Consider the following 23,758-nt stretch of genomic DNA (forward strand, 5'->3'; position numbering starts at 1 on the left):
AGTGCTGGGACTACAGGCATACTCACCGGCTTTTTGTATAGGGGCTGGGGATCTGAATTCAGGTCCAGTCTGCTTATATGGCAGGTGCTTTCCAGATAGCCATCTGCCCAGCTTCCTTTATGCCTGTTCTACCTTGTTTCATTTCTCTGCTTCCTTAGTATGCGTCTGGGGATCACCTTACAGACTGCTCCCACATCCTCATCTCATGGCAATCAGCAGGGGCTGTGGCAGGGACCATGAGAGAGCCCAAAGTTCGGTCTTCAGACTCCAGCCCAGTCCTCTTTCCTGCACACTAGGGGTTCAGACCTTGGCATCGACACCACTTTGGACTGGATAATCCATTGCTGTGTGTGCACAAGGGGGTTGGGGGTGTGACTGTAAATGTTGAGAGGTGGTTGAGCCTTTAAGAGACAGGCCTAGTGGGAGTAATTAGGTCATCAGGACATTGCCTTGGAAGGGATTAATGATGGTCCCCCAGAGTGAGTGAGTTCTGACAAGAGTGGGTTGTTAGAAAGCAAAGTGAGGGACTGGAGAGATGGCTCAGAAGTTAAGAATATTGGTTGTTCTTGCAGAACACCCGGGTTTGAATCCCAGCACCCACATGGCAGCTAACAACTGTCCTAACTCCAGTTCCAGGGGATCCGACAGCCTCTTCTGACCTCCTTGGGCATTGCAGGACATGGGTGCACTTACCTATATGCAGGCAATATACATGTACACATAAATACAAATAATAAAATTATTTTTAAGTTTAAAAAGTTAAAAAAAAAAGCAAAGTAGACTACTACACACACTGGCCCCTGCGGCCCATGGGTCTTCCCTTTCCATTTCTCCTTAATGTTGTGACACAGGATGTTGATGCCATGATCTTCCAATCACCAAACTCCTAAGCTATTCAAATAAACCTCTTTATTGTAGAAAGCATCTAGCCTCCAGCTTTCTATTATAGCAACATGAAGCAGACGAAGACACTGTGTACTGGAAGATGTTCAAAAGCATCCCTGACCTCTGTCCACTGGATGCAAGTAGCACACTCCATTGAAGAACAATCTGTCACATCAAATATCTGCTGGGGCAAAACTGTTCCTCCTTGCACTGTGGCCACTCTCTACACCAGCTGTCTCCCTTACCAGGGAAAGAATTCCAAATCCCAAGGTCCTTTCAACATTCCCTATTACTCTTCAGAATCCATGAATGAAAACTGGTGGAATTTATCTCCCACAATCCTTTCCAGAGATGAATGAAAAAACAAGTCTGAGATGAACTGAAACCAACCTTAGGGGCTCAGAAGCAATTCTGTATCTGTCGGACCAAGGAGCAGCCCAGCCTCCAGGGCCCTGTACCCAGTGGCTATAATGTTGAGATGTTAGTGGTTGGTGATGGCTTAGCATCTACTTCCTAATCCAGGATGCACAATGGTGGGATTTCTGACTCTGGAAAACAGACTTATAAAGTGTCGTCCTTATCCTCACCCCTTCTCATTTCTCTGTCCCTCAATTCTCCCAGGCTGGAAGGTTCCTGAATTGACCAAAAGAAGAAGCAGCATCAGTCATCAACCCAAACCATTCCTTTCTGTTGAATCAAGAAGGCACACAAACACAGGTGGGTGGTAGTCTATGTCCTAGGTGGGGAAGATAGAACAGACCCCGGGGAGGGCTGAGCTGTCCCTCTAAAGGAGTGGCATTTCAGGGTATGTACTGAATAACCAGTGCAGCATAAGCCTTGGTCAACCAGAATAGAGATGGGCTGGAACAGCTGCAGTGATCAGACAGGAGACCAGCCGATTATCAGTCCTGTCTGAGCCCAGAGCCATCCTCTGGAATCTGGTCTTGCTCATCCTAAGCCAGTCCTTGAGACCAGCTTTCCAGCAAGTGACCACTCCTGCAGGATGTTTGTCTGATTTGTGTGGCATCCACAGTACCTAGCACAGGTCTGGATACAAAGCTGAAATTCAGTAAAGGAAATACTACACTGATAAATGGTCCACAAGGCAGTGCCTAGAGGGGAATGATGGACGGTAGGTAGGTTCCACTCTTGTAGGAGGAAACAGTCCTGGTCTGGTAAGGGACTGAGGGTTGTCTATGCAGCTGAACTCAGCCCAGGAGTTCTCAGATCTAACTGCAGGGCTGCCTGGCTCTGAGCATCAGCTCCAACATGGAAGACCCAGTGTCCTTGGCAGGGGCATGGTCCATGTAAGGATGAAGGTCAGCTCCTCAGTTCTGTGGGTTCAAGCCCCAGCTCTGAGTGTTGGGGTTCAGGAGGGGCCATGAAGGGGTCAGCAAGGAGCTAATCTTGCAAAAGTTGTACAGAACTTGCTGGGAGAACCCCAGTCTTTGAACCATCTTCTTCAGTGAGACCAACCTGGGGAGAGAAAGGTGAAACTGATGTTTTCTAAGTGTTTTTTATGTTCCAGGTATGTAGCTCACTCATGACTGTCCCATCACAGTTCAGTTATTCCTATTCGACAGATGATACAAGGAAGACTTAAAGAAGTGAAGCCACTTGCCCATGGTCTCTCCACTCTAAAACCTGGGCTCTTGTTACTCTCATACACAGAGGCAGCAGCTCAATGCAAGTGATGGAGGCCTGGTCTTCAGAACATAGTAGACACAGGTCTTCAGCTGATGCTCAGCTCTGACAGACTGATGGCTCCCTATGCCCTCCTACCCCTGACATTCCCTCTTCTAGCCAATGCCACCCGTGAGGAATGCCCAAGGGGACCAGATACAGAAGAGACTATCTTCCCATAGCTTCCGATCTGTGCCTCCTCTCAGGCTAGAGACTGATTCAAGAGGGAGAAGCCAGACTAAGGATGACAACTTTTGTCAAGGTCTCCAGTAGCCCGGGCTGGCCTTGAACTTAATATATAGCTGAAGATGATCTTGAACACCTGATATTTATTCCTGCATCTACCTCCCACATGCTGGAATTATAGGCATATACAACCATACCTGGGTAATGTGGCATGGGAGATGGAACACTGGGCTTCGTGCGTGCTAGGCAAGCACTGTACTAACTAAGCTACATCCCCAGCTCTAAAGATATAACTCTTGCCCTGTCCCCATCACATCCCTTTGTGCCTGGGATCTGGAAGTCTCCATGGATTGATAGAGCCTCCTTTAGGAGGGGAGAGTGAGGTAGCTCAAGACCTTCCTAATGCTGCTTCTTTTGCAGGAAGGCTGTTCCTTTATTCAGTGACTGGCTGGGCAGACACAACTCTTCACATCCTCCCTGGGAAATGGCTAAAGCTCAGCCTCACTTAACTTCACGAGTCCTGGGCTAGAGCCAGGGACAGTATCAGGGCAGGGACAGGCCCAACAGTAGCCTCCTGGGCCCATAGGTGCTGTATCAAGAAGAGAGGTCTCCCACCCCTCTACCCCTGCTTTTGACCAACTCTACAACCCAGGCACCTGCCACCTCAAACCACTCTCCCAGAACTCCTACCGGAATGTTCCTTCTGGACAATGGCTGCCGGGCAGAAGGACTGTCTTCCAGACTCCGGCCTCCCCGCCGGTAGGAGCGAGTGCTCTCTGAGCTGAAAGGCAGGGATGACCAACATTACCCTGCTGCTCAGCACCCCTCAGAGTCGGGGGAAAGGACCACATGGACAGGCATGGCTGGGGGTTGATAATGGGGGGGGGCCAGAGTCTGCCAAGCCCCTACACTGGTTCCATCACAGGCCTGGGAGATCTGGAACTGACCCCCTTAGAGGGCTCTGAGGATGTTCCCAAATCTAATTCTTTCCCAAACTCTAGTCAAGACAGAAAGGGTTTACAAGGAAGAGAGGTAGCTGGATCCTGGGCTGGAACTGGGAACAGGTAAAGACCTCAGTGACAGCCCAAGAAAGAGCCACGCAGGTAGCCTTTTCTCCTCCCCTCAACTTCAGGAGCTATAGCCCTTGGCTCCTTCTTGCCTCTCCTGGTCAGACATGGGAGCAGGTGGATGGAGGAAGGTCACCCTCTACCCAGGTCCAGCGCCTCTGCCTATGGCATGGGGGTCCCAGAGTGGGACTGTGGCCCAGGCTCAAGACAGGAACTATTCAAAGGCAGGAGAAACCAATGGATGCTCAGGAGTCAGGAGACCTGCCCAGGTTGCACAGTCGGGCTCTTACCAACCTGAATCTGACAGGGTGATACACCTCAGCAGGAGTGGTCCCAGATGCCAGGCCAGGTCGGGAGGCACCTGGTGGCTCTCTAAGGCCTTCTTCGGGGCTGGGTGGGGATTGGTTTGGCCCCCCAGGTTCCACAGAGCTGGTGAGGCTGGAGGAGGAGGAAGCTGGGCTGCCCTTGTTCTCAGACGCCTCAAGGGACTCTGAACTCAGGCTGGGGACATCAGAGCGATCTGGAAACAGAAGTGACAAAGCCTGTTTTTAATTACTCCCCTGTGATAAAGTAGGAACAATTTCCTATTTGTCCAATGTCAAAGTTGAGCTTCGTCTGTAGGATGCATCCTGATTCTCTCCTAGCTCCTCAGCCCTGCTTTAATTAGGATACATGGTCACACCAACCAGCCATGATGGCTCACTTTGCTTCCATTCATCCCTTCTTCTAGCTCTGGGCTTTCCTGCCCATCACTAAGGCTCAGATCAGGAGCTACCTCATCCAGGAAGCTCTCCTAACTCATCCTCAGCTCCAACAGGATCTGTCCCTCTCTCTGCCCATCCCCTGGCCTTCTAGAACAAGCTCTGTTCATCCAACATACATTCAGTCCTAAAGCACAGCCAGGCTCTGTGCAATGCTGGAGAGAGTTATCTGTGCATGGTTGAACCCTGTCCTGCTGGATTAGTATACTTTAGCTTATGATCAACTGCTTTTGGTCTACTTCCTTACTACACTGTGTAATAGTAGCCCCCAGGGGCTTAGGACACAGGGCATGCCCCACCCCATAAACTCTTGTCTTCTTGTTTAATAAGCACAAAGGAATCTGAGTGAGAGAGACCTGGGTTGGATCCCATATCAGAAGCTTTTAAACTGTGGCACTAAACATGTCACTTAACATCTCTGCAGGAGGAAAGGGTGGTAACCTCCCTGTGAGGGGACTGCGAGGCCAGGATGGACTTGCCATCCTCTTATATTTTCTGAGAGGGTTTCATGTAGCCTAGGCTGGCCTCAAACTCAGTATGTAGCCAAGGATGGCCTTGAACTCCTGATTCTCCTGCCTTTACCTCCCAAGAGCTAGGCTTACAGGTATGCACCACCACACCTAGCTTTACCACTCTCCGCTCGGTACCCTGAATATTTAGCTTTCAATAAATGGCACAGGGAAGATTTTTCTGGGCAACTAACTATACCTCCACTGGAACGTCCCACTCGCCCTGAGGATACGGTCCGTGAAGAGTTTTTGGCAGGCAGGGGTGGGGGGCAGTCCTCACTTTGGCTCTGTGAGGTGGCTGGTCCCAGCCTGGCAATGGTCTCATAGGTCTTGTTGCTGATGTCCAGCTTCCCACTGGCCCAGTGGGCCTGGGCTGGGAGCTTCAGAGGGCAGTGCTGCAGAGGTAAGGACATCCTGGTTTCCCCAGATCAGCCTGCCCCTCCCCACAGCAGACCCACTCTAGCTCTTGCCTGGTGTTGTCCAGAGGGGCAGGGGCTGGGCCTACCTTTTCCTCCTCGTCGTCCTCGCTGTCAAAGCCATGCTCTGTGAAAAGTCCCCAGGGGTAGTCCATGTGGAGAGGGAAGGTGAGGGTCCCTGCCTGTGCCTGTGCCAGCTGCCCAAAACAAAGGCTCCCCATGTCAGAGGCCCAGCAGAGTAGAGAAGGGTCAGAGGGCAGCCTCCACCCTCAGACTCACCAGCTCCTCACACTCCTTATGCTGTTTCTTCCTCGCTATGTCCAGAGCTGTCTCTCCAGCCTCGTTCACTGTGAGGGGTCAGTCCAGGGGTCATGGTTGGTATCCAGGAGGCAGTGCAATTTAGAAATTAAGATGGGCCTCTGAATCAGATTGGGTATGAATCCTGGCTCTATGACTTCCTGTGTGAGCTTAGGGAACCTACTTAATCTCTCTGGGCCTTAACTGTCTTATCTACAAAATGAATATGATATTAGATGCTATCTGGCCTGGTTTTCCTAAGAATTCAACTGATTAACAGTGTAGATGAATTGTCATAGGGACCAGGCATGTGCTATTCAATAAGCAGCATGGGAATTAAATCACCTGAACCCAGATTCAGCTAGGAGTTACTCTGCTCCATCCACATCTTCAGAAGTGTTAGTTCATTCTATCCTTTTAACAGGCCCACTAGATCTGTGGCATTTGCATTTTACAAATAAGGAAGCTGAGGTTTAAGAAATGAATGATACAGCCACAGAGGAGGTCCGAAGCAAGCCAGGAGGAAGGCCCAGAGTGCCTACAAGCCAGGGCTTGCTGTCAGCGCTCTGGTGTGAGAAGGCAGGAGGCCCCACAAGGAGTCTGGAGAGGTATCAGGCCTCAAAGAGGAATCAGGCCGCACCTGTCCCCACCGGAGCTCTCCCTTTCAGTAGCAGCTTGAGACAGTCCAGTTGGCCATGGAGTGCAGCACAGTGCAGGGCAGTGTTCCCATCTGCAGCCTTGGCATCCAGGTGGCCACTAAGAGGATGCAGATTCAGGGAGGTTGAGGAAGAGGAACAGACAGGCAAGTGGGGTGAGGGTCAAGGTTCCAGGGAAAGAGGGAGAGGGAGGAGGAGGGAGTGGGGACACAGGGAGGTCTCTGATGGCAGATGGGCTCTCACCCGTTGTGGATGAGGAAGTCCACCAGGGGCAGGGAGGCCTGGCTGGCAACTCTGATGGCCAAGTGCAGGGCAAGCTCTCCAGATGCCTGAAGACACATACAGACCTGAACTTCCCTTGTCGTCTTCCCCCAACCCAATGTTTCCCTCATGAACACCTATTGCTCCAGCACCTCTAAATATGAAGTGGTCAGAAAGAAACCCCGAGGCTGAATGGAGAGACCCTCAGTTAGGGAAGAGTGGGAAGGCCCAACCAGTCTTTCATGGCTTCCTTCAATGGTTCCTTCTTGGCCTCAGTAGGAGTTTCCAAATCTGGGTCTGGCAGGGGCTCCCTTTCTTCCCTACCTCCCCACAGAGACCTCTGTGGCTTCCTGCATTCTGTGCTCAGGCACAGGCTGGCTCAGCTTCCCATCTTACCCGAGTGCTATGCCCTCACTGCCCACTGGGTGGCCTGCCAAGATCTCAGGCACACAGCTCAGAGACATCCAACCCCACCTCCTCCAGGGCCTCACAAGCTAAGCCGGTTGTGCTCTACCACTGAGCTACACCTTGAGCCTGTGACATCCTGTTTTAAGTTTCTAATCAGTCAGTAACTCCTCCTGCTTGGACCTTTCCAATGTCTCTGAAATCTTCTCTTGAACATGTATTTATCACTGAAATGCAGTGGCCTTCACTGCTCTAATCAGACCTGCCCTTCCCCACTTCCAAAACTATTGTTAACCCATTTTACAGATGAGAACTTGGGACTTGGAGAAGATGAGTAACTGCCCTGGATCATACAGCTAGAAAAAGACACAGCCAGGTCAGCTTGGCTGAAGTTGCTCTTTCTCATTTGGTGGGTGAGATGTGAGCAGCTGGTAGAGATGGGCATGGGCTGTGGGAGTAGGAAGTGCTGACAGCTGGTCCTAGAGGAAGTCTGAGAAGTATGTGAGTGCAGGCTGGTTATAAGCAAGTCCTGAGAGAGGGCTCTCACCTGCCCATCAGGCCCTGGCAGCAGCTGTCCAAAGTCCTGTCCATTGGCAAAGGCTTCCAGTACTGCAAGGAGGTCCCTGCTGCAGATGGCTGCCCACAATCTCTGGGGCTCAGGCTTGGACCGGCGGACAAACCTGTGTTCCACATACTTGGCCACGATATAGTCCCTGCGGGCACTCCTACCAAGACAACCATTGGTCCTCTGCAATGTTTCCACCTACTACCTTCTGGAACCATCCTCCAGGGGATTCTGGAGTCCTGGGAACGTCCAGGTCAGCCCCACCTTCACCTCCCAGCCTTTCTACCACAATCCCTCTGAGATCCTGGGAGCTGGGGAGGCAGCAAACCCCTCCTTCTGAGACCGTCCTTACATGTCACTCTCAGGGGAGGGTTTGGGGCCGCCGTGGGTGGGCAGCTGGGCTTCCATGACTTCATTGAAGCGCGAGTTTCCGATGTTCAAGGCCAGCTGGAAGCACAGCAAAGTGTGTGGCAGGTCAGGGGGTAAAATCAGATGTTAGGATAGTGCTCCTGGCAAAGCTGAATCCCTTGCCCCTGCTACCCCTAGGTCTTCTGGAGCCCTAAGGTCGCCCAAGCCCCGCCCCAGAAGAAGCCACACCCTAACCCCCCTCTGGTCCCGCCCCTCTTCTCACCAGCAACTCGGAGGGGCACAGGAGGTCCAAGGTGAGGGAATGTATACGCGAAAAGCGCACGCCCAGCTCGCGGTGGACTCCGGAGCACTGGATGCAGGTGAGCACACCCAGGTTGGTGCTGAGCCACGTGGGGTCTGCAGAGGGGCGCAGCTGGAGCCTGTGCAAGCGGAGCCCCCTCTCCACGCCTCCCGCCTCCCGCCGGGCCTCTCCCACCGCCGACCTGCGGCCCCACAGTCGCAGCACTGGCCATTCCCGGGCCTGCTCTTCACCTCTGCGATGAGCAGCTTCGTGAGGTCCTGGGGCTCCGCGTTCAGCCCGGCGCCACCCCAGGACCCCAGACCGCCGCTGGGCTCCCCATGGAAGGCGCTGCTCAAGGCTTCGTCCTTGCTATTCTGCAGCACTGACACCCACCTGCGCAGATGGACCGGGCATGGATGGAGACGGGAGGCTGGGTGTGGACAGGGTTCCCCTTGCCCTACATACCGTTGGCCCATAGGGGGCACTCACGCCTCACACTCGTGCTCATCCTCTGCGTGGAAGTGGTATGTCCGGTTGTCTGTCAGAAGAGAGGAGGGCATCAGGGCCTGTGTCCACCTGGCGCTTTTGTCCACCTACAATCAAGTCCTCCCAAGCCAGTGACAGGAAGCAAGGGCACTTTCTTTATAAGTCACCTCATAAGTAGGATCTCAGTAAGGCTGTGAAGTCCTGGATCCAGGGTTAGGGCACAGCACACCCCCACACACACGACCCAGGCAGGGCATGACCCCTAGCTACTGCCACCACTCCATAAGCTCCTCAGCTGCCAATCTGGTCTCCTTGCTTCCCACCTCTCCCAGTTCACCCAGCCCCTATCAGCTCCCAGGCTGTTGTGTCTAAGGCTATAACCATACTGTATGCGTGCCTGCTCTCAGACCCCCATGGCTCCTTACTATCAGGGAATAAAGTACAAACCCTTAAGAGGCAGTCCCAGGCCAGGCCTTGCCTCTCACTACTCTTGTGTGAACCCTCCACTCTGGGGCAGAACTGGTGCGGAATGGGGCATGCCCTCTTCTGATCCTACCTCCTAAAACCTCCCTTCTCCTAAACTCCACATTCTCGATGTCCTTCGCCACTAAACTCAAATGCTCTCCTCCAAATAGCCCTTCCTCCATTCCCTACACAGGCCAGGTCTTCCCCAAGGCTCTGTGTGCACCTGTCTCCTCTGAACACCCCTTCTCAGACTCAGTCTTCATAGCCTGTACTCCCCTCCCTAAAAGTCTAGCACCAGATAAGCCAAAACCACTCAAATATTCTCCACATCATAATTAAATATGAGAAGTAAATGTGTTTTCATGTTCAGTGGGATGGGAGGTGAAGCCCATAAAGTATGCAGGGCCCTTGGAGTCCTAGGCCTGCAGTGGCAGCCTTTGGCTACCTGACTGGACTGACTGAACAGAAAGGCCTGGCCACAGCCTCCCTGAAGGAGCAGTGGGCAGTGTGGGACTGGGCAGGAACCACTCACGGGTCACCAGGTCGAAGCACTTTTTGTCCTCAGGGTTTGGCCTCACTTGGCACGTCAGCAGGGTCAGCTTCACTGGGGGCCGGTTGATCTGTGGGAATTTGAGGGTGGAGGACACACAAGTCACCCTCTGGGCCTCTGAGTCCTCTATTACCTAGTCTGTTAAATAGGCATGAAAATCTCACTCTTGGGAAGTAGAGGGAGGAGTGTAGATCAAAGCTAAGTTGGGCCTTTGGATCCCATCCTTTTTCCTAAGAGGGGTCCCTAGCACCCTAGATGCAGGTGTAGGGGTGTAGGGGCCTGTCTTGGAGGGAGGGCTTGACATCTGTCTTCTCAGAACCCCTGGAGAGGCCTTACCATGCTGTGGGAGATGGTCAGGCAGCCGTATTTGACTCCACATTTCCTCTTCTGCCAGACTCTTCGAAGCCTAAGGCCCAGAGGGACAGAAACACAGTGACCTGTAGTTCACACCTAATTCCTCTGCATTAGAGAACAGAATCAAGGCCTGACCTGCATGACCTCTTCCCTCCCCAGGCACCTGTGCCCCTCACTTCCTAGGCCCCATTCTCATGCAAGCCCTCAAGCAGCAACTAGTGTGATTGGGAAACAGCCCCACGCTCTAGAATCCCTATTCTAAAGTGGGCAGTATGGTTTTGGTCCCCTGAGAGCATCTAGCCAGATGGAGGAGATGCAACTCACAACCTTAGGAAGCTCCAAGTCTGAGAGGAGGACCATGGTTCAACTAGGCAATGATCTGTTTTGAGGAGGACCTCAAAAACAAAATGAACAAATTCATAATCCAAAGCTAGCTACCATGACTCCTGTGAATGTTAAAGGTTCACTGTTTCTTCCTTCAGTTAACCTCTGATACAAGCTGACTAGTAAGTAGAAACATGAACATATCCTCTAAGAGTCTTTACATTTCTCTCTCTCTCTCTCTCTCTCTCTCTCTCTCTCTCTCTCAGTGTTTTTGAGACAGAGTTCTCCCTGTAGTGGGGGCTGGCCTGGAACTCACTATGTAGACTAGGCTGGCCTTGAACTCACAGAGAATTGCCTGCCTCTGCCTCCGGAGTGCTGGGACCATAAGCGTGTGCCACCACGCCTAGCTCATTTCTTAGACTTAAAAAAAAAAAAAATTATTTCATCCCCAGGAGCAGGCCATAGTCAATACTTTTATTTCTAAGCCTATTTATTAAGTTCTTGGTAAGTCTTTAATTGCTGCTAGGCCTCAAACTCATGGCAATCCTCCAGCCTCAGCCTAGGATTACAGGTTTATACCACCATGTCCAGCTTGCTGTAATTTTCTGTCTGTTTGTTAGCCCCAACTCTTTATGTAGCCCCAACTGGCTTGGAACCTGCTATGTAGACCAGGCTAACCTTGAACTTACAGAGATCTGCCTGCCTCTGCCTCCCAAGTGCTGGGATTAAGGGTGTGTGCCACCACACCAGGCCTTGCTGCTGCTCTTGAAGTACAACCAGTGACATTTAGCAGAGGGGCACATGCCCAGTTGTCCTTTCATAATTTTGCACCATCAGAGTGCGTGAAAGGGTTACAATGCTGATAAGATCAGTCCCTTTGGGCCGCTTCTGCAACCCTCCTTTCCTAGCTGTGTGTCTTGGGGCAAGTTGTATAAACCCTCTGAGTCACTCACCCATCACTTTTCTTGTACAGGAAGCCCACCTTCTCTGTCCCAAACTGCTTGTTGCCTTGGTGCTGGTGGATGCTGTAGCCGCCCCCTGAGTTCTTTCTGTTCGAGTGCTCCTGCCCCTCGGACATGCAAAGGAGACCTCAGGGTGTCTGGGAGGGAAAAGCCCCGTGCTGCACTGCTCCTCGGGGACATCTGGGGGCTTCCCGCCCTCCTCCCTCCACATCCACGGGGTGGGGGCGGGGGGCAGGGAGCAGGGGATGGACATCTCTTTTGAAATGACTCAGGGCCTGACCTCTCTGTTTTCAAGCTGCAGCATCCCTCGGAGGGAGTCCCGGAGCTGGGTCAGCTTCTGCAGTTCCTCCTCCTGTGCTTGCCGAAGCTATGGGGCAAAGGACAGAATGCCATGGCCAGTGAGCCTATGTACCAGGGCAGAGCCAGACCCAGTGCACTGGAACAGTGCCTCAGTCTATGGAAGGAACCAGCTATCCGTACAGTTTCCTGAAGGACAGGGGGTTTGACCTCAGGACCAAGGGACAAGCCCAACTTACCCCATGGACTGAGGCTGCCAACTTGTCAATGAAGGGGGAAAGGCTCTGGGCTGCCTTCCAGCCATCTTGGAAGAAGCTAAAAGAGGTCACAGGCCAAACAAGGGTCAAGAGAAGGATGGAAGTGTGGATGAAGACAGAAGTTGGAATAGATGGACTTATTAATGGGCATCCAGTGGATACAGTCCGAGCATGAAGAACAGGCATACAGAGGCAAGACCCTCTGGGTTCACTCTGACTAGCTGTGAGAGCTAGGTGGGCCTAGTGTAGGGTAAGTGGGCCTCAGTTTTTCCATCCATAAAATAGGAATAAACACTACACCTGCTCCCAGGACTGTTGAGGGACAGTAGGATCACCCATGCCCAGTCTTTAGTGCCTAACCTATGCTGAGAACTCCATGAAGTAGCACTCCATATGGGAAGTGTTGTCCATGAGGTCTAGACATCAAGTCTCAAACTCTGGAGGGGTACTTTGTCCTGTTCCCCAAAGCATTAGGGGTGGGGATGGGGAGACACCTACTTGTGCTGGGCATGGAAGAGCTTGATGAGGCTCTGAAGGAAGTCGGGACCTTGCTTCACCTGACTCTCCCCAGCTTTGACAAGGTACTGGAGGAAGACAGGACAACATTGTGATGTGAGCTCGTTAGGTCCTGGGAATGAGGGCTGCGGCCCCCAGCCCGGGCTAATCTTCATGGCCATGACTGCATGTTGGTGATGTCCCATAGGCCAGCCAGCCAGCCCAAGGGCCTATGACTGGACCCCTGGGGTTCAGTACAGGCAAACAGGAAGATATACTCACCTCAACCTCATCAGAGTCCCCCCTTACCTCACACATGTGCAGCTGAAAGATACGTCGCTCTCTCTGTGTGTCCTGGGCCATTTCTGCAAGGCTGCCTCCTGTCATCCTGGCCCGATCCCTCTCCTTCTCCAACTTGGCCCTACACCATAAGGAAGGGGGCACTTGAACAAGCCTTGTCACTGTTCTTTCTGCCCACCATCCCTGCCATGGATCCTTTTGTGCCACCTGAGGCCTAGGACTGGAAACAAGGGACCAGGCAGATTTGGGGAGTCCAGAGGATCATGGAGAAGATACAAATCAAATCAAAGACAGAAGAGTAAAATGGGGGACCTGGCTTTATCAAGGCAGCTTAGGAAGTGATGTCTGTACTGAGACCAGAAGCCTGAGGCAGTAGCTTGGAGGAAGTGAGTGCTAGGGGAGCTGTGAAGAAATGGAGACAGACAAGGCTCTGCCTGAGGCAGTGGCAAAGGAGAGGCCACACCCCCAAGGCTGTTGAGGGTCTAGGTCCTTTGCCCAAGAGCAAGAGGAAGGGCTTGAAGGTTTTATATCAGAGGTGATATAAGGTCCAAGTAGAACCTGGATTGACTAATACTGATTAGCTGGACAGGACTTAAGAGTATGTCAAAGAGATGCTCACATGTGCCTTTATCCTCATGACCCCACAGAATTTCCCATTCAAACTTAGAAAACCTGTGACTCCCAAGGTGGAGGTACAGTTTCAGGGCTGACAGCTAGTCTAGCATGCACAAATCTGTGATTTAATCTCAGTGCCCTCCCCAACAAAAGAATGAAGTAAGCAGGACCTTTCCCCTACAAGATCTCGAGGGTTGACTGGTTTTCCTCTTTGGGAATGGTGGATCCATGTGTAGGTCATTTCCTGGAAGTCCCACACCCATCAGCCCACCCATAGCAGCCAGGAGTGTATTTCTACATCTCAGTCTGGGTGCCTGTAACCACGAACCCCATGTACAGGAGACAGGGTCTCATGTAGCCAAGCTGGCCTCAAACTATGTATCAGAGGATGATCTTGACTTTCTGATCTTCCAGCCTCTACCTCCAAGGGCTCAGATTATAGATTTGCACCACCACACTGGGTTTTATGCAGTACTGAGGATGGAACCCAAGGCTTTATGCATGCTGCGTAAGCACTTTACCAACTGAGCTATATCCCCAGCCTGATTATTATTTTGAAGCACAAATTTTGTATAAGGGCTCTGCTAGCCCCAACCCCCTTGGGCTCTGCTAGCCCTAACCCCCCTATACACACTAAAGTAATAAATCCCACGAGGCAGGAATCGTTACCCCATTGCACAGATGAGAAGCCTAAAGCTGAGATGGTAAGTTTGTCGAAGTCACATAGCTGTTAAGTGGCAAAGGCAGGATTTGAACCCAGGTCTGTCTGATGCTTAGAGCCTAGGGGCAGCACTGGTGGCTCAGATCTGCTCCATCCATTTTTTTTCCTGCCTCATTCTCACATCTGGAGACAGTCTTTGGTGAGAATTTGCAGTCAGGAACCATATTGGAGGTGATAAAGCTAAGGCCCAGAAAAAGAAAGTAATTTGCTCAGGATCATGTGCTGTTCAGAAATGCTGGGGCACACGTCTAGCTACTGTCTCACAGGCCTGTTCTGTGTTATTCCATCTTAGTTCTGGTGCAGAGGGAGACGGCCCATGAATACTCACTGAGTACTTTTAATGCACTGTAAAACTGGGCCGTTTTACAGATGAGGAAACAGATCTGTATATGTGTATAATCTGTTATTTGCCAGCATAGGTAAACATGCCCCTGTGCCAGCAGCCCCCTATGGAGAGGGGACCCTCTTCCCATTTCAGGGGCCAGGGCTGAGGCTCTAAAGGTATTCAGGTGCTGTTGGTAGCCTGGGCCACTACTGCTGTTGCCCAGACTGGCTTGTAAAAGTGTGGTGGTATCACGCAGTACCTGGCAACCTGGAGCTTCCATGGAGAGGCATGCACCGAGTCACCTGTGCCAGAACATATGGCTCAAACTCTAGCCTTGGGTCCTAATCAGCCATGTCAATCATAGGAATCACCCTAGCCAAGCCCTTGTCTTGTCAACTGAATAGTTTTTTCTTCAAATGAAATCTTATAAGACTGGAGAGATGGCTCAGCAGTTAAGAGCGCTGACTGTTCTTGCAGAGGACCTGGGTTTGATTCCCAGCACCCACATGGCAGCTATGAACCATCCTTAACTCCGGTTCCAGGGAAATCCAATGCCATCTTCTGACGTGGCATTACATGATACAGTGTACTCACATACATGCAGGCAATATAGTCATACACATAAAATGAAATCTTACAAGAAAGTTTACAACAGAAAGCTAGTAAAAGCACCATTGCTTCAGAAAGCCTGTAGGATAGAGGTTAATTCAGTCCATTTGGTAAACAAGATCCCAAAGGCTAAGCAAAGAAGAGGGCCAGGTGGTCCTTCAGCAAATCATACAGTAAAGCTAGGCTTCGTCACCATCACCTGTTCCTCAACCCCTAAAAAGAGCAGATGGCCAGACCCCATCCTAGGCAGAATGAGGCCCCACAGGGATAGCCCCTGGTGCCAGGCTCACAGCTGGAGATTCAGTAAGGGGAGGAAGTGTGGCTTTCTTTCAGATTTGAGCAGGTGCTCATGGCTCTGGGAGCCGGAACGGTGAAAGCTCCAGGATCTGGTTTTTGGAATTGATCCCATAGAGGTTATTATGCAGAGGAGCAAACATTTAGTTCCCAAAATGCTTCCTCGTGACAGGGCAGAGTAAACAGGCTACCAAGTACACATGTGTTGGCACACCCTGCCCCCACTTACCTGATATCTGAGAATATGCAACGGTGCAGAAAGATGGTCATTGTTTCACTTTTTTTTTTTTTTTGGCCAGGGTTTCATGCATCTCAGACTGGCCTCAAATTTGTAATGTAGCTGTGGATGACCTTTCTGCCTCCTCCCTGGGATTACAGGTATGTGTCACCACCACACCTTGACTTTGCTATGCTGGGATTGGACCCAGGGCTTTGTGCATGCCAGGCAAGCACTCTGCCCTATTCAACTTTCTTTGTTTACATTTTTGTTTTTGAGGCAAGGTCTCTCTATGAACCAGTCTAGCTTCAAACTGGAAATCCTTCTGCCTCAACCTCTTTAAGTATTGGGATCACAGACACGCACAACCACACCCAGCTTCACCATGTATTTTTGAATGAAAATGACATATAACAAATTGCTTTCTATGTGTGTACATTAGTATCATTACTTTGATCTCAGTTGTGTCAAAATATTTCATGACACATTGAAAACAAATGGAAAAATGCTACTGTCTTTGTCTTGGAAATGAAAGATTTTTCTATGTGTTTTGGTGGTTTCTCTCCCACTTCATTGTGGGAAGAGAAGTTATATTTTGGTTTTCTGGGAAAGGGTCCTCATAGCTCAAACTAACTTCAAACTAGCTATGCAGCTGAGGCTGGGCTTGAATTCTTGATTCTCCTGCTTCCACTTCTCCTGTACTGTGGTGATTATAGGCATGCATCGTCTCCCCTGACTCCACCTTGTTTTTGTTTTAATTTTTGCTACATTTTATGTGTATGTGTTTTGCCTGCATGTATGTAAGCACATCACATATGTGCAACGTCCTTGGAGGCCAAAAGGGGGTGTTGGATCCCCTGGAACTGGAGCTATGGATGGTTGTTAGCTGCCATGTGGGTTTTGGGAACTGAACTTGGGTTCTCCATATATATATATATGCTTAATATTTTTTAATGTGGCTTCTGGGGATTGAGGTAAAGAGGTAAACACTTTACCAAATGAGCCATCTCCTCTCCCCAGCTCCTCCACTTTTTTTTTTTTTTTAAAGACAAGGTCTCCCTGTCACCCCAGCTAGCCTGGAGCTCGCTATGTAGACAAGGCTGGCCTCAATCTCACAGAGATCTACCTGCCTTTGCCTCCCATATGCTGGGGTTAAAGTTAAAGGTGTATGCTGCTGAACCTAGTTTTCTACCTTGTTTTTTTAAAAAATATTTATTATTTTTATTTTATGTATATGAATGTGCTGCCTACATGTAGGTAAGTGCACCCATGTCATGCAATGCCCGAGGAGGAAAGAAGAGGCCATCGGATCCCCTGGAACTGGAGTTACAGATAGTTGTTAGCTGTCATGTGGGTGGTGGGATTCAAACCCAGGTCTTCTGCAAGAACAACCAGTGTTCTTAACCGCTGAGCCGTCTCTCCAGCCCCTAACTTGTTTTTTAAATTACGAAATCACAGTGCTGCCCATCCTTGTAAAAAATAAAGTTCCTGACAGAGAACTTTTAAATATTCCCCACAAAGTAACCCTAATGCTCTCCTAAAGATTTTCTTCTTTTGTGTGTGATGGGGGAGCAGGGAGGAGTTGGGACAGGGTCTCACTATGCCGTCCAGCCTGGCCTCAAATTCCTGAGTTCAAGCAATCCTCCTGCCTCCTGCCAGAGCAGCTGGGATTACAGGTGCATAACACCACACTGAGCAATGTTTTTTCTTTCTTTACAACTTTATGTCTTATAGATTATACATAAGAAAAATGATCTTCTTTGGCATAACATAAGTAAAAACAAAATGTTACAAAGAAGAATGCTCAACCCTCTGAACCCGAGGAGTCTGCTTAGGGAGACCTGATCACTGGGTGCCTGGGGCCCCTCTGTCCGCAGGATTTCCCAATAGCTAGTGGGATCTGCAGTATGGTATGGTGCACGTAAGAAGTCTGGGTAGGCCACTGCATCCTTTTCCTCTTCTATTTCCAACCTGGTGTTTATAGCTACTGCCCAGCTGTATGGCTTTGAGCAAGTGACTCAACCCCTCTGAGCCTCCAATGCCTCCTCTGCTAACTGGGACACTAATACCTCTTCCCAGTAATGATTTTGAGGATTCAATGGCTTCTTTTCCACCCCTGGCTACACAGGCACCCTGAGGCAGGAGTGTCACTGACAGCAGCATCCCAAGGTTCCTTCAAAACAGGTACCCTTGGGTAGTCTTGTAGCTCAGCCCCCAGAACCATATAAACCATCCCTGTAAGTGGCTCCCAAGAGCATGTGGCCCTGAAAGACGTGTTCTGGCCACACTTAGGATCATCCTGAAGTCAGCCCCCTGAAGCAACACAAACTATCTTGAGTGAGACCCCGCCAAGGTCACTCACACTTTGGCTTCGTAGTCCTTCCACGCTTTCTCCAGGTGCTTTTTGGAATCCTGGGGTTGAAAAAGGTACAAGTTATCCTAAGGGAAGCATGAGCTCTGGACCTTCGGGGGACCGCTCCTGAGCACTCCTATGCTGCTCAGAACTACTCTCCAGCTGACATCCCCTTAACACACCCAACTACCTCCCTCTCTGGGCCATAGCCCACCCCAGTTTCTCCCTAGAATTGCCAAGAACCAGTCAGGTATGATGGGCCTGGCCTGGGGTGTGGCAGGCCATGGGGAACTGCCCTGAGTCTTGTCACTCAGAAGCTGGAGATGGGCCATGAGGAAGAAGGCAGGAAGATGAAGGTCAAACCCCTCCCCTAATTTTATCCCACCAGTCTCTCTGTCCTGATATGAGTAGTCTTTTACCAGGAAGAATATGATTGCATAGAGACCTTAAGATATCTCTATAAGGCTACGATACCCAACTGACCCCTCCCTGGCTTGCTTGGGCTGGACATCTGGGCCTCATCCAGCCCGGCTGTTCACACCCTTCTAGACAGCCTCAACTTCTACAGAGAAAAAAGTCACCTATCTGGTTTGGGTGGTTCCCAGGCTGGTATAGCCCAGGGAGGGCAGGAAGGAAGCACTCAGGGAGGATAGCTCAGCCCCCATGCTTTATGGGACAGACTGCCCAGAGGGGTGACTCTGTCACCCTTCTTCAGCACCTCTCTGCATGGACCCAGGACTGCCGTGTCCAGAGGAGCATTTGCAGCAGGGTACTCAGGATCCCTGGGTCCCCACCCCAACCCTCCATGTACTAGCTACAGGAACCATGTGTGGCTCACCTATCCCTGAGCCTGCCAGTGGAGGTGAGGAGTCAGAGCTACAGGCCAAATTCCACACATGCTGTGGATGCTAGGCCATCGAGTCAGCCCAAGGGCAGTATAGGGGCAGTATTCTTGTGACAGCCCCTGGGTAGCCTTTCCCTTGGCCTAGCCCTATATTGGCTATAGTCTTGGCTGCCCTCTCTCTCCCTTCATCAACCATGCCTCCTGCATAGAAACTCACATGCCGTCCATCCCTCAGGTGCCCCTTCATCAGATTGTCCAGCGGGAAGGAGACAATGTTGTTCAGATTCTGAACCTGCAGGAAGCAGAGACCCCATCCTGGCTTGGGTGAACACCTGCCCAGCCCCAAAGAGCTCAGGAATCAGTGAAATACCAGGGGGCAAAGGAAAGCCACAGAAGTGCAGGAGGCAGGGAGAGAAAGAGATGGAGGGGCAGAAAGGACCTAGGGGTATTGGAGTTGGTACCCTCCTCAGACTGTTCCACCCCTGCATGGGACTCTTTCCTGCCCTGCTGCAAGACACCACCACCCCCGTCCCCCCCAGCTCCTGGGTAAAGAGAGAGGTTAGAGAAAGTATGGGCTAGAAATCAGAGAGACAAAGCTGGGGATGGTAGCTCTCCCCCAGCACTCAGGAGGCTGAGGCAGGTGGAACTCTGTGAGTTGGATGCCAGCCTGGTCTACATAGTAAGTTCCAACCATGACAACATGAGACCCTGTCTCAAAAAATTAAAAAAGATGCTGGATTTGCCCCCTTGACCTGAGGTCTGGGGAGGAAGAAAGAGCAGGAGTCTCACCAGGTTCTTGAAGAGTGCAGCCACTTCACGCGTGAACACAGCCAAGTTCAGGAAGCCTGTGGATAGTTCATGGCTGTTTTGGGACAAGTGACTATTGCCTAAGGCTTCCACTGCCTCCCGGTAGTGCTCCTCATTCTCCACATGGCCTGTGGGCGGGAGGGAAGGGTTCTCAGAGGTGGCTGCAAACCTGGCTGAGCCCCAGGCTCCAAGCAGATTCACTCACCAAGGCCAGAGCTGTGGATGGCCCGAACAGCCTTCTTGATCCTTTGTAGGATGGCCTGGTCTCCTTCTAGAACCTGAAGGCAAAATGCACAAGGTTTGATGGGGCTGAGCTGGAGGACCCCCAACCCCAGGATCTTACCCACCCTCTAAACACACACACAAACACACACACACACACACACACACACACACACCAGTCTTGACCTCCAAACTCTTCCCTGGGCTCCCCTACCAAACATAAGCAGATCACTTTTTAGTGCTAGACCACACAGGAGCCAGAATAGTCAAACTACTCTGTGAAAACTTCTAACCTAATGCTGGCCAACTGGCCACATAAACCTAGCGATTCAAAGGTGGGCCAGGCCTGGGTTGGAACTTTGGCTCAACCCAAAGATTTTTTTTTGTTCTTTTTGAGACAGGGTCTCCCTGTAGCCCCAGCTGTCCTGGAACTCACTATGTAGACCAGGCTGGCCTCAAACTCACAGAGATCTCCTGCCTCTGCCTCCTGAGTGCTGGGATTAAAGGCATGTGCCACCACGCCCGGCTCAAAGCTTCTTAAACTATGGGGCACACAACTGAATGTGAGGATTCCAAAAATATGACAACAGTAAAAGGTTTCTGAATATAACAATGATCAAAAATTAGGGGCTGGAGAGATGGCTCATCAGTTAAGAGCACTGGCAGTTCTTATAGAAGACCTGGGGTTGAGTCCCAGCACCCATATGGCAGCCAACAACTGTAACTCTGGTTCCAGGGGACGTGGCATGAGCACTTGGCACTGCAAATACCATCACCATGCAGTACAACAAATGCTGCCTGAAACACCTGGGCTAAGATTCTAGACTGTTACATGCTACGAATTGTAAGGTTTTTACTGTATATACAAAGTTTTGTGTTCTTATAGAAACATAATGGTTTGATTAGAGAAAACAAAACTTTAAATATTTTCCTGCTGTTCCTCAGCAGGTATCCAGTCAATATAGCTTTGGATTATATTGTGTTACATAAACAAGTATATCCACCTCATTAGTATGCAAATTTCCCTTCATCTTTAATAAATGATTAAATTATATGTGTACCAAAGAATCATTTTAAAATAAGTTTCTTGGGGCTAGAGAAATGGCTCAATGGTTAAGAGCACTGGCTGCTCTTGCAGAGGACCCAGGTTCAAATTCCAGTATCACATGGTGGCTAACAACTGTCCATAACTACAGTTCCAGGGGATCTCACGCCCTCTTCTGACCTCCAAGGGCAATGCACACATGTGGTGCACTTATATATGCAGGTAATACACTCATACACATAAAATAAAAATAAAGAAAAAAAGTAAACATTTTTTAATTAAAAAAATGTTCACTTTGCCAGTGTGGTGGCATACACCTTTAGTCCCAGTACTTGGGAGGCAGATCTCTGTGCGTCTGAGGCCAGCCTGGTCTACATAGTGAATTCTAGGCCAGTTGAGGCTACAGGGAGACCCTGTCTCAAAAAGACCCAAAATAAAAAACGTTCAATTTGTATACCTATTTTATATACCTATATACCTAGGGTTCCACAAAAATTTCTCAAGCAGAGGGGGGCTGGAGAAATGACTCAGCAATTAAGAACACTTCCTGCTCTTGTAGAAGACCTGAGTTCAGTTTCTAGCACCCATGTTGGGTGGCTCACAACCTCCTGTAACTCCAGCTCCAGGGCGATCCAATGCCTCTGGCCTCTGAGGGCAACTGCACTCATGTGCATATAGCCACACACAGACACAAACATATACACATAATTAAAAGTAAAATAAATCGAGCGGGTTGTGCTGGCGCACGCCTTTAAACTCAGCACTGGGGAGGCAGAGGCAGGCAGATCTCTGTGAGTTTGAGGCCAGCCTGGTCTACATAGTGAGTTCAGGTCAGCTGGGTCTACAAGGAGACCCTGTCTCAAAAAGACAAAAATAAATAAATAATAAAAGTAAAATAAATCTTTAAAAAAATAAACAACTCAGGCAACAAGGGGTCACGAGTGGAAAAAGTCTACTATACCTGGTCTAGCAAATCTGCTAACATGTGGGCTGCTGGTGGCTTGCTTGCAAAGTGAGGGTGATGCTATGGGCTCCTGGGGCTGCTGGGAAGGCTGATGGTTGGACAAGTATGCACAAAACACTCTGCACAAGGCCAAGAAAGGAACATCTGTAGTCCCTAAAGACACAGACGGGCACTTGTGATGTGAGGGGCAGGTAGGACCCACACCCCCTGTGGGCTCAGATCAGATGAGAAGCCTCCTCAGCACCCTCCTTCCGTAGCAGGTAACACCATGGCACTCTTACAAACAACACAGGTACTTGGAAAGCAGAGGAGGAGAACTGAAAGAGGATGGCAGAACCAGACCACAATACTGAGGCCAAGAGAAGGGGGGCCTTGTTCAGAGTCACGTGGAAGGAGTAACAGTGGAGCTGGGCTTCCAGGGGAGCCCTAGTGCAGTCCTACCCTCATACCACGATATATGCAGACCCTAGCCCCAGCTGCTTCGTCCAGTGGCTGACATAGGATCAGAATTCTATTTCGGAAGAGTCATCACAATGGGTCAGGAGGTAGCAAAGACATGAGGTACAGCATCCCGAGAATGGACCTTGTTCTCACAGCATACAGAGGAGCACTCAGAGGCATGTATTCCATGTGAAGCCTCTGGAGGAGGCACAGCCCCACCCCACTACCCAGATCCTGTGTGACCTTGAGCAGGTTGCCTAGTCTCTCTGAGCCTCTTGATTAGTCATGTGCAATGCCTGTCTTCTGTTCCATAGTCAGGCAAGTTATCCATTGCACAACCAGCCCAATGCTACAACACCTAACGCTTAAAGGTTCTGATGTAAGGCTCCTCATGGGGGCTTTGCATGTGAGGTGATGCAGTGAAGGCTGGAGCTGGCGCTGGGCCTGGCGTGTGTAAGAGCTCTCCTCAGTGGACTGTACCTAGGGCCACCGTCACCAGCTGCTGTGGCTAGGAAGGCCTGCTGTGCTCTGTATATTTTTTCTACAGGGGCTAAAAGCCCAAGGTTCAAACATTCTCCTGAGTATGAGCTTGAGAAAATTTCAGATATGGGACCAGGAAGTTCTCCAGGAACGCTGGAGAACTAAGGTGCGGACTGGGCTGTAGTTCAGTGTGGGAACAGCATGGTTCAGTGAGCATGGGGCCCAGGTGTTAAAGTCCTTGCATTAAAAAAATAAAATAAAATAAAAGTGAAGATGGTTCTTACTGGAAAGGCAAAGAAGAAGTCCTAGAACCTCAGATGGGAAACACGTTTACCAAATCCCTTGTTCCCATCTTGAAACTTGGAAAGCTGGAAGGTGATTCATTTAAGAAGCCATGCCTTGGGGCTGGAGAGATGGCTCAGCGGTTAAGGGTACTGGCTGCTCTTGCAGAGGATCCGGGTTCGATTTCCAGCACCCACATGGTCTGTAACTCCATTTCCAGGGGATCCAGTGCCCTTTTCTGACTTCAGTGGGTATTGCACCCCCCCCCACAGATAAATAGTTTAAAATAAAAAAGAGAGATGGCTTAGTGTTAACAGCACTTGTTGGTTTTTTTTTTTTTTTTTTTTTTTTTTTTTTTGAAAAGGTTTCCCCTTCAACTGGCCTGGAACTCACTATGTAGACCAGGTGGCCTTGAACTCAGAGATCTGCCTGCCTCTGCCTTCCATGAACCGGGGTTTTCACAGAAAAGGAAACCAAGAAACTTTTTTTTTTTTTTGTCTTTTTGAGACAGGGTCTCCCTGTAGCCTCAGCTGTCCTGAAACTATGTAGACCAGGCTGGCCTTGACCTCACAGAGATCCGCCTGCCTCTGCCTCCCAAGTGCTGGAATTAAAGGCATGTGCCACCACACCCGGCCCCAAGAAACTTTTTCGTTTGAGGTTTTTTTTTTTGTCTTTTTGAGACAGGGTCTCCTGTAGCCCCAGCTGGCCT

The 23,758-nt window shown here is 50.3% G+C and overlaps 1 protein-coding gene across 2 annotated transcripts in view; it reads right to left on the reverse strand.

Annotated features, from left to right (window-relative positions):
- Positions 1-890: 890 nt before the first annotated feature.
- The window catches only part of Asap3 (ArfGAP with SH3 domain, ankyrin repeat and PH domain 3), a 45,756-nt gene continuing 22,888 nt past the window's right edge, over positions 891-23,758 (reverse strand). Inside the window, exons 2-25 of one of the 2 annotated variants that reach the window (XM_008848590.2) lie at positions 19,821-19,893; positions 19,598-19,743; positions 19,026-19,100; positions 17,974-18,023; positions 12,840-12,951; positions 12,534-12,619; positions 12,018-12,093; positions 11,762-11,848; positions 11,473-11,582; positions 10,178-10,247; positions 9,824-9,911; positions 8,830-8,878; positions 8,543-8,733; positions 8,323-8,456; positions 8,044-8,138; positions 7,674-7,851; positions 6,704-6,789; positions 6,445-6,560; positions 5,787-5,854; positions 5,597-5,704; positions 5,291-5,486; positions 4,116-4,341; positions 3,445-3,535; positions 891-2,361 (exon numbers count right to left, since the gene is read on the reverse strand). In XM_008848590.2, coding sequence (XP_008846812.1) covers positions 2,287-2,361; positions 3,445-3,535; positions 4,116-4,341; positions 5,291-5,486; positions 5,597-5,704; positions 5,787-5,854; positions 6,445-6,560; positions 6,704-6,789; positions 7,674-7,851; positions 8,044-8,138; positions 8,323-8,456; positions 8,543-8,733; positions 8,830-8,878; positions 9,824-9,911; positions 10,178-10,247; positions 11,473-11,582; positions 11,762-11,848; positions 12,018-12,093; positions 12,534-12,619; positions 12,840-12,951; positions 17,974-18,023; positions 19,026-19,100; positions 19,598-19,743; positions 19,821-19,893 — 2,586 coding nt within the window. In that variant the 3' untranslated portion in view covers positions 891-2,286. Of the gene's footprint in view, positions 2,362-3,444; positions 3,536-4,115; positions 4,342-5,290; positions 5,487-5,596; positions 5,705-5,786; positions 5,855-6,444; positions 6,561-6,703; positions 6,790-7,673; positions 7,852-8,043; positions 8,139-8,322; positions 8,457-8,542; positions 8,734-8,829; positions 8,879-9,823; positions 9,912-10,177; positions 10,248-11,472; positions 11,619-11,761; positions 11,849-12,017; positions 12,094-12,533; positions 12,620-12,839; positions 12,952-17,973; positions 18,024-19,025; positions 19,101-19,597; positions 19,744-19,820; positions 19,894-23,758 lie in introns of those variants that run through there. The other variant, XM_029553776.1, reaches the window with a different exon arrangement.

The sequence above is a fragment of the Nannospalax galili genome, unplaced genomic scaffold (assembly GCF_000622305.1).
Source record: "Nannospalax galili isolate Female #2095 unplaced genomic scaffold, S.galili_v1.0 scaffold184, whole genome shotgun sequence".
Taxonomy (NCBI): domain Eukaryota; kingdom Metazoa; phylum Chordata; class Mammalia; order Rodentia; family Spalacidae; genus Nannospalax; species Nannospalax galili.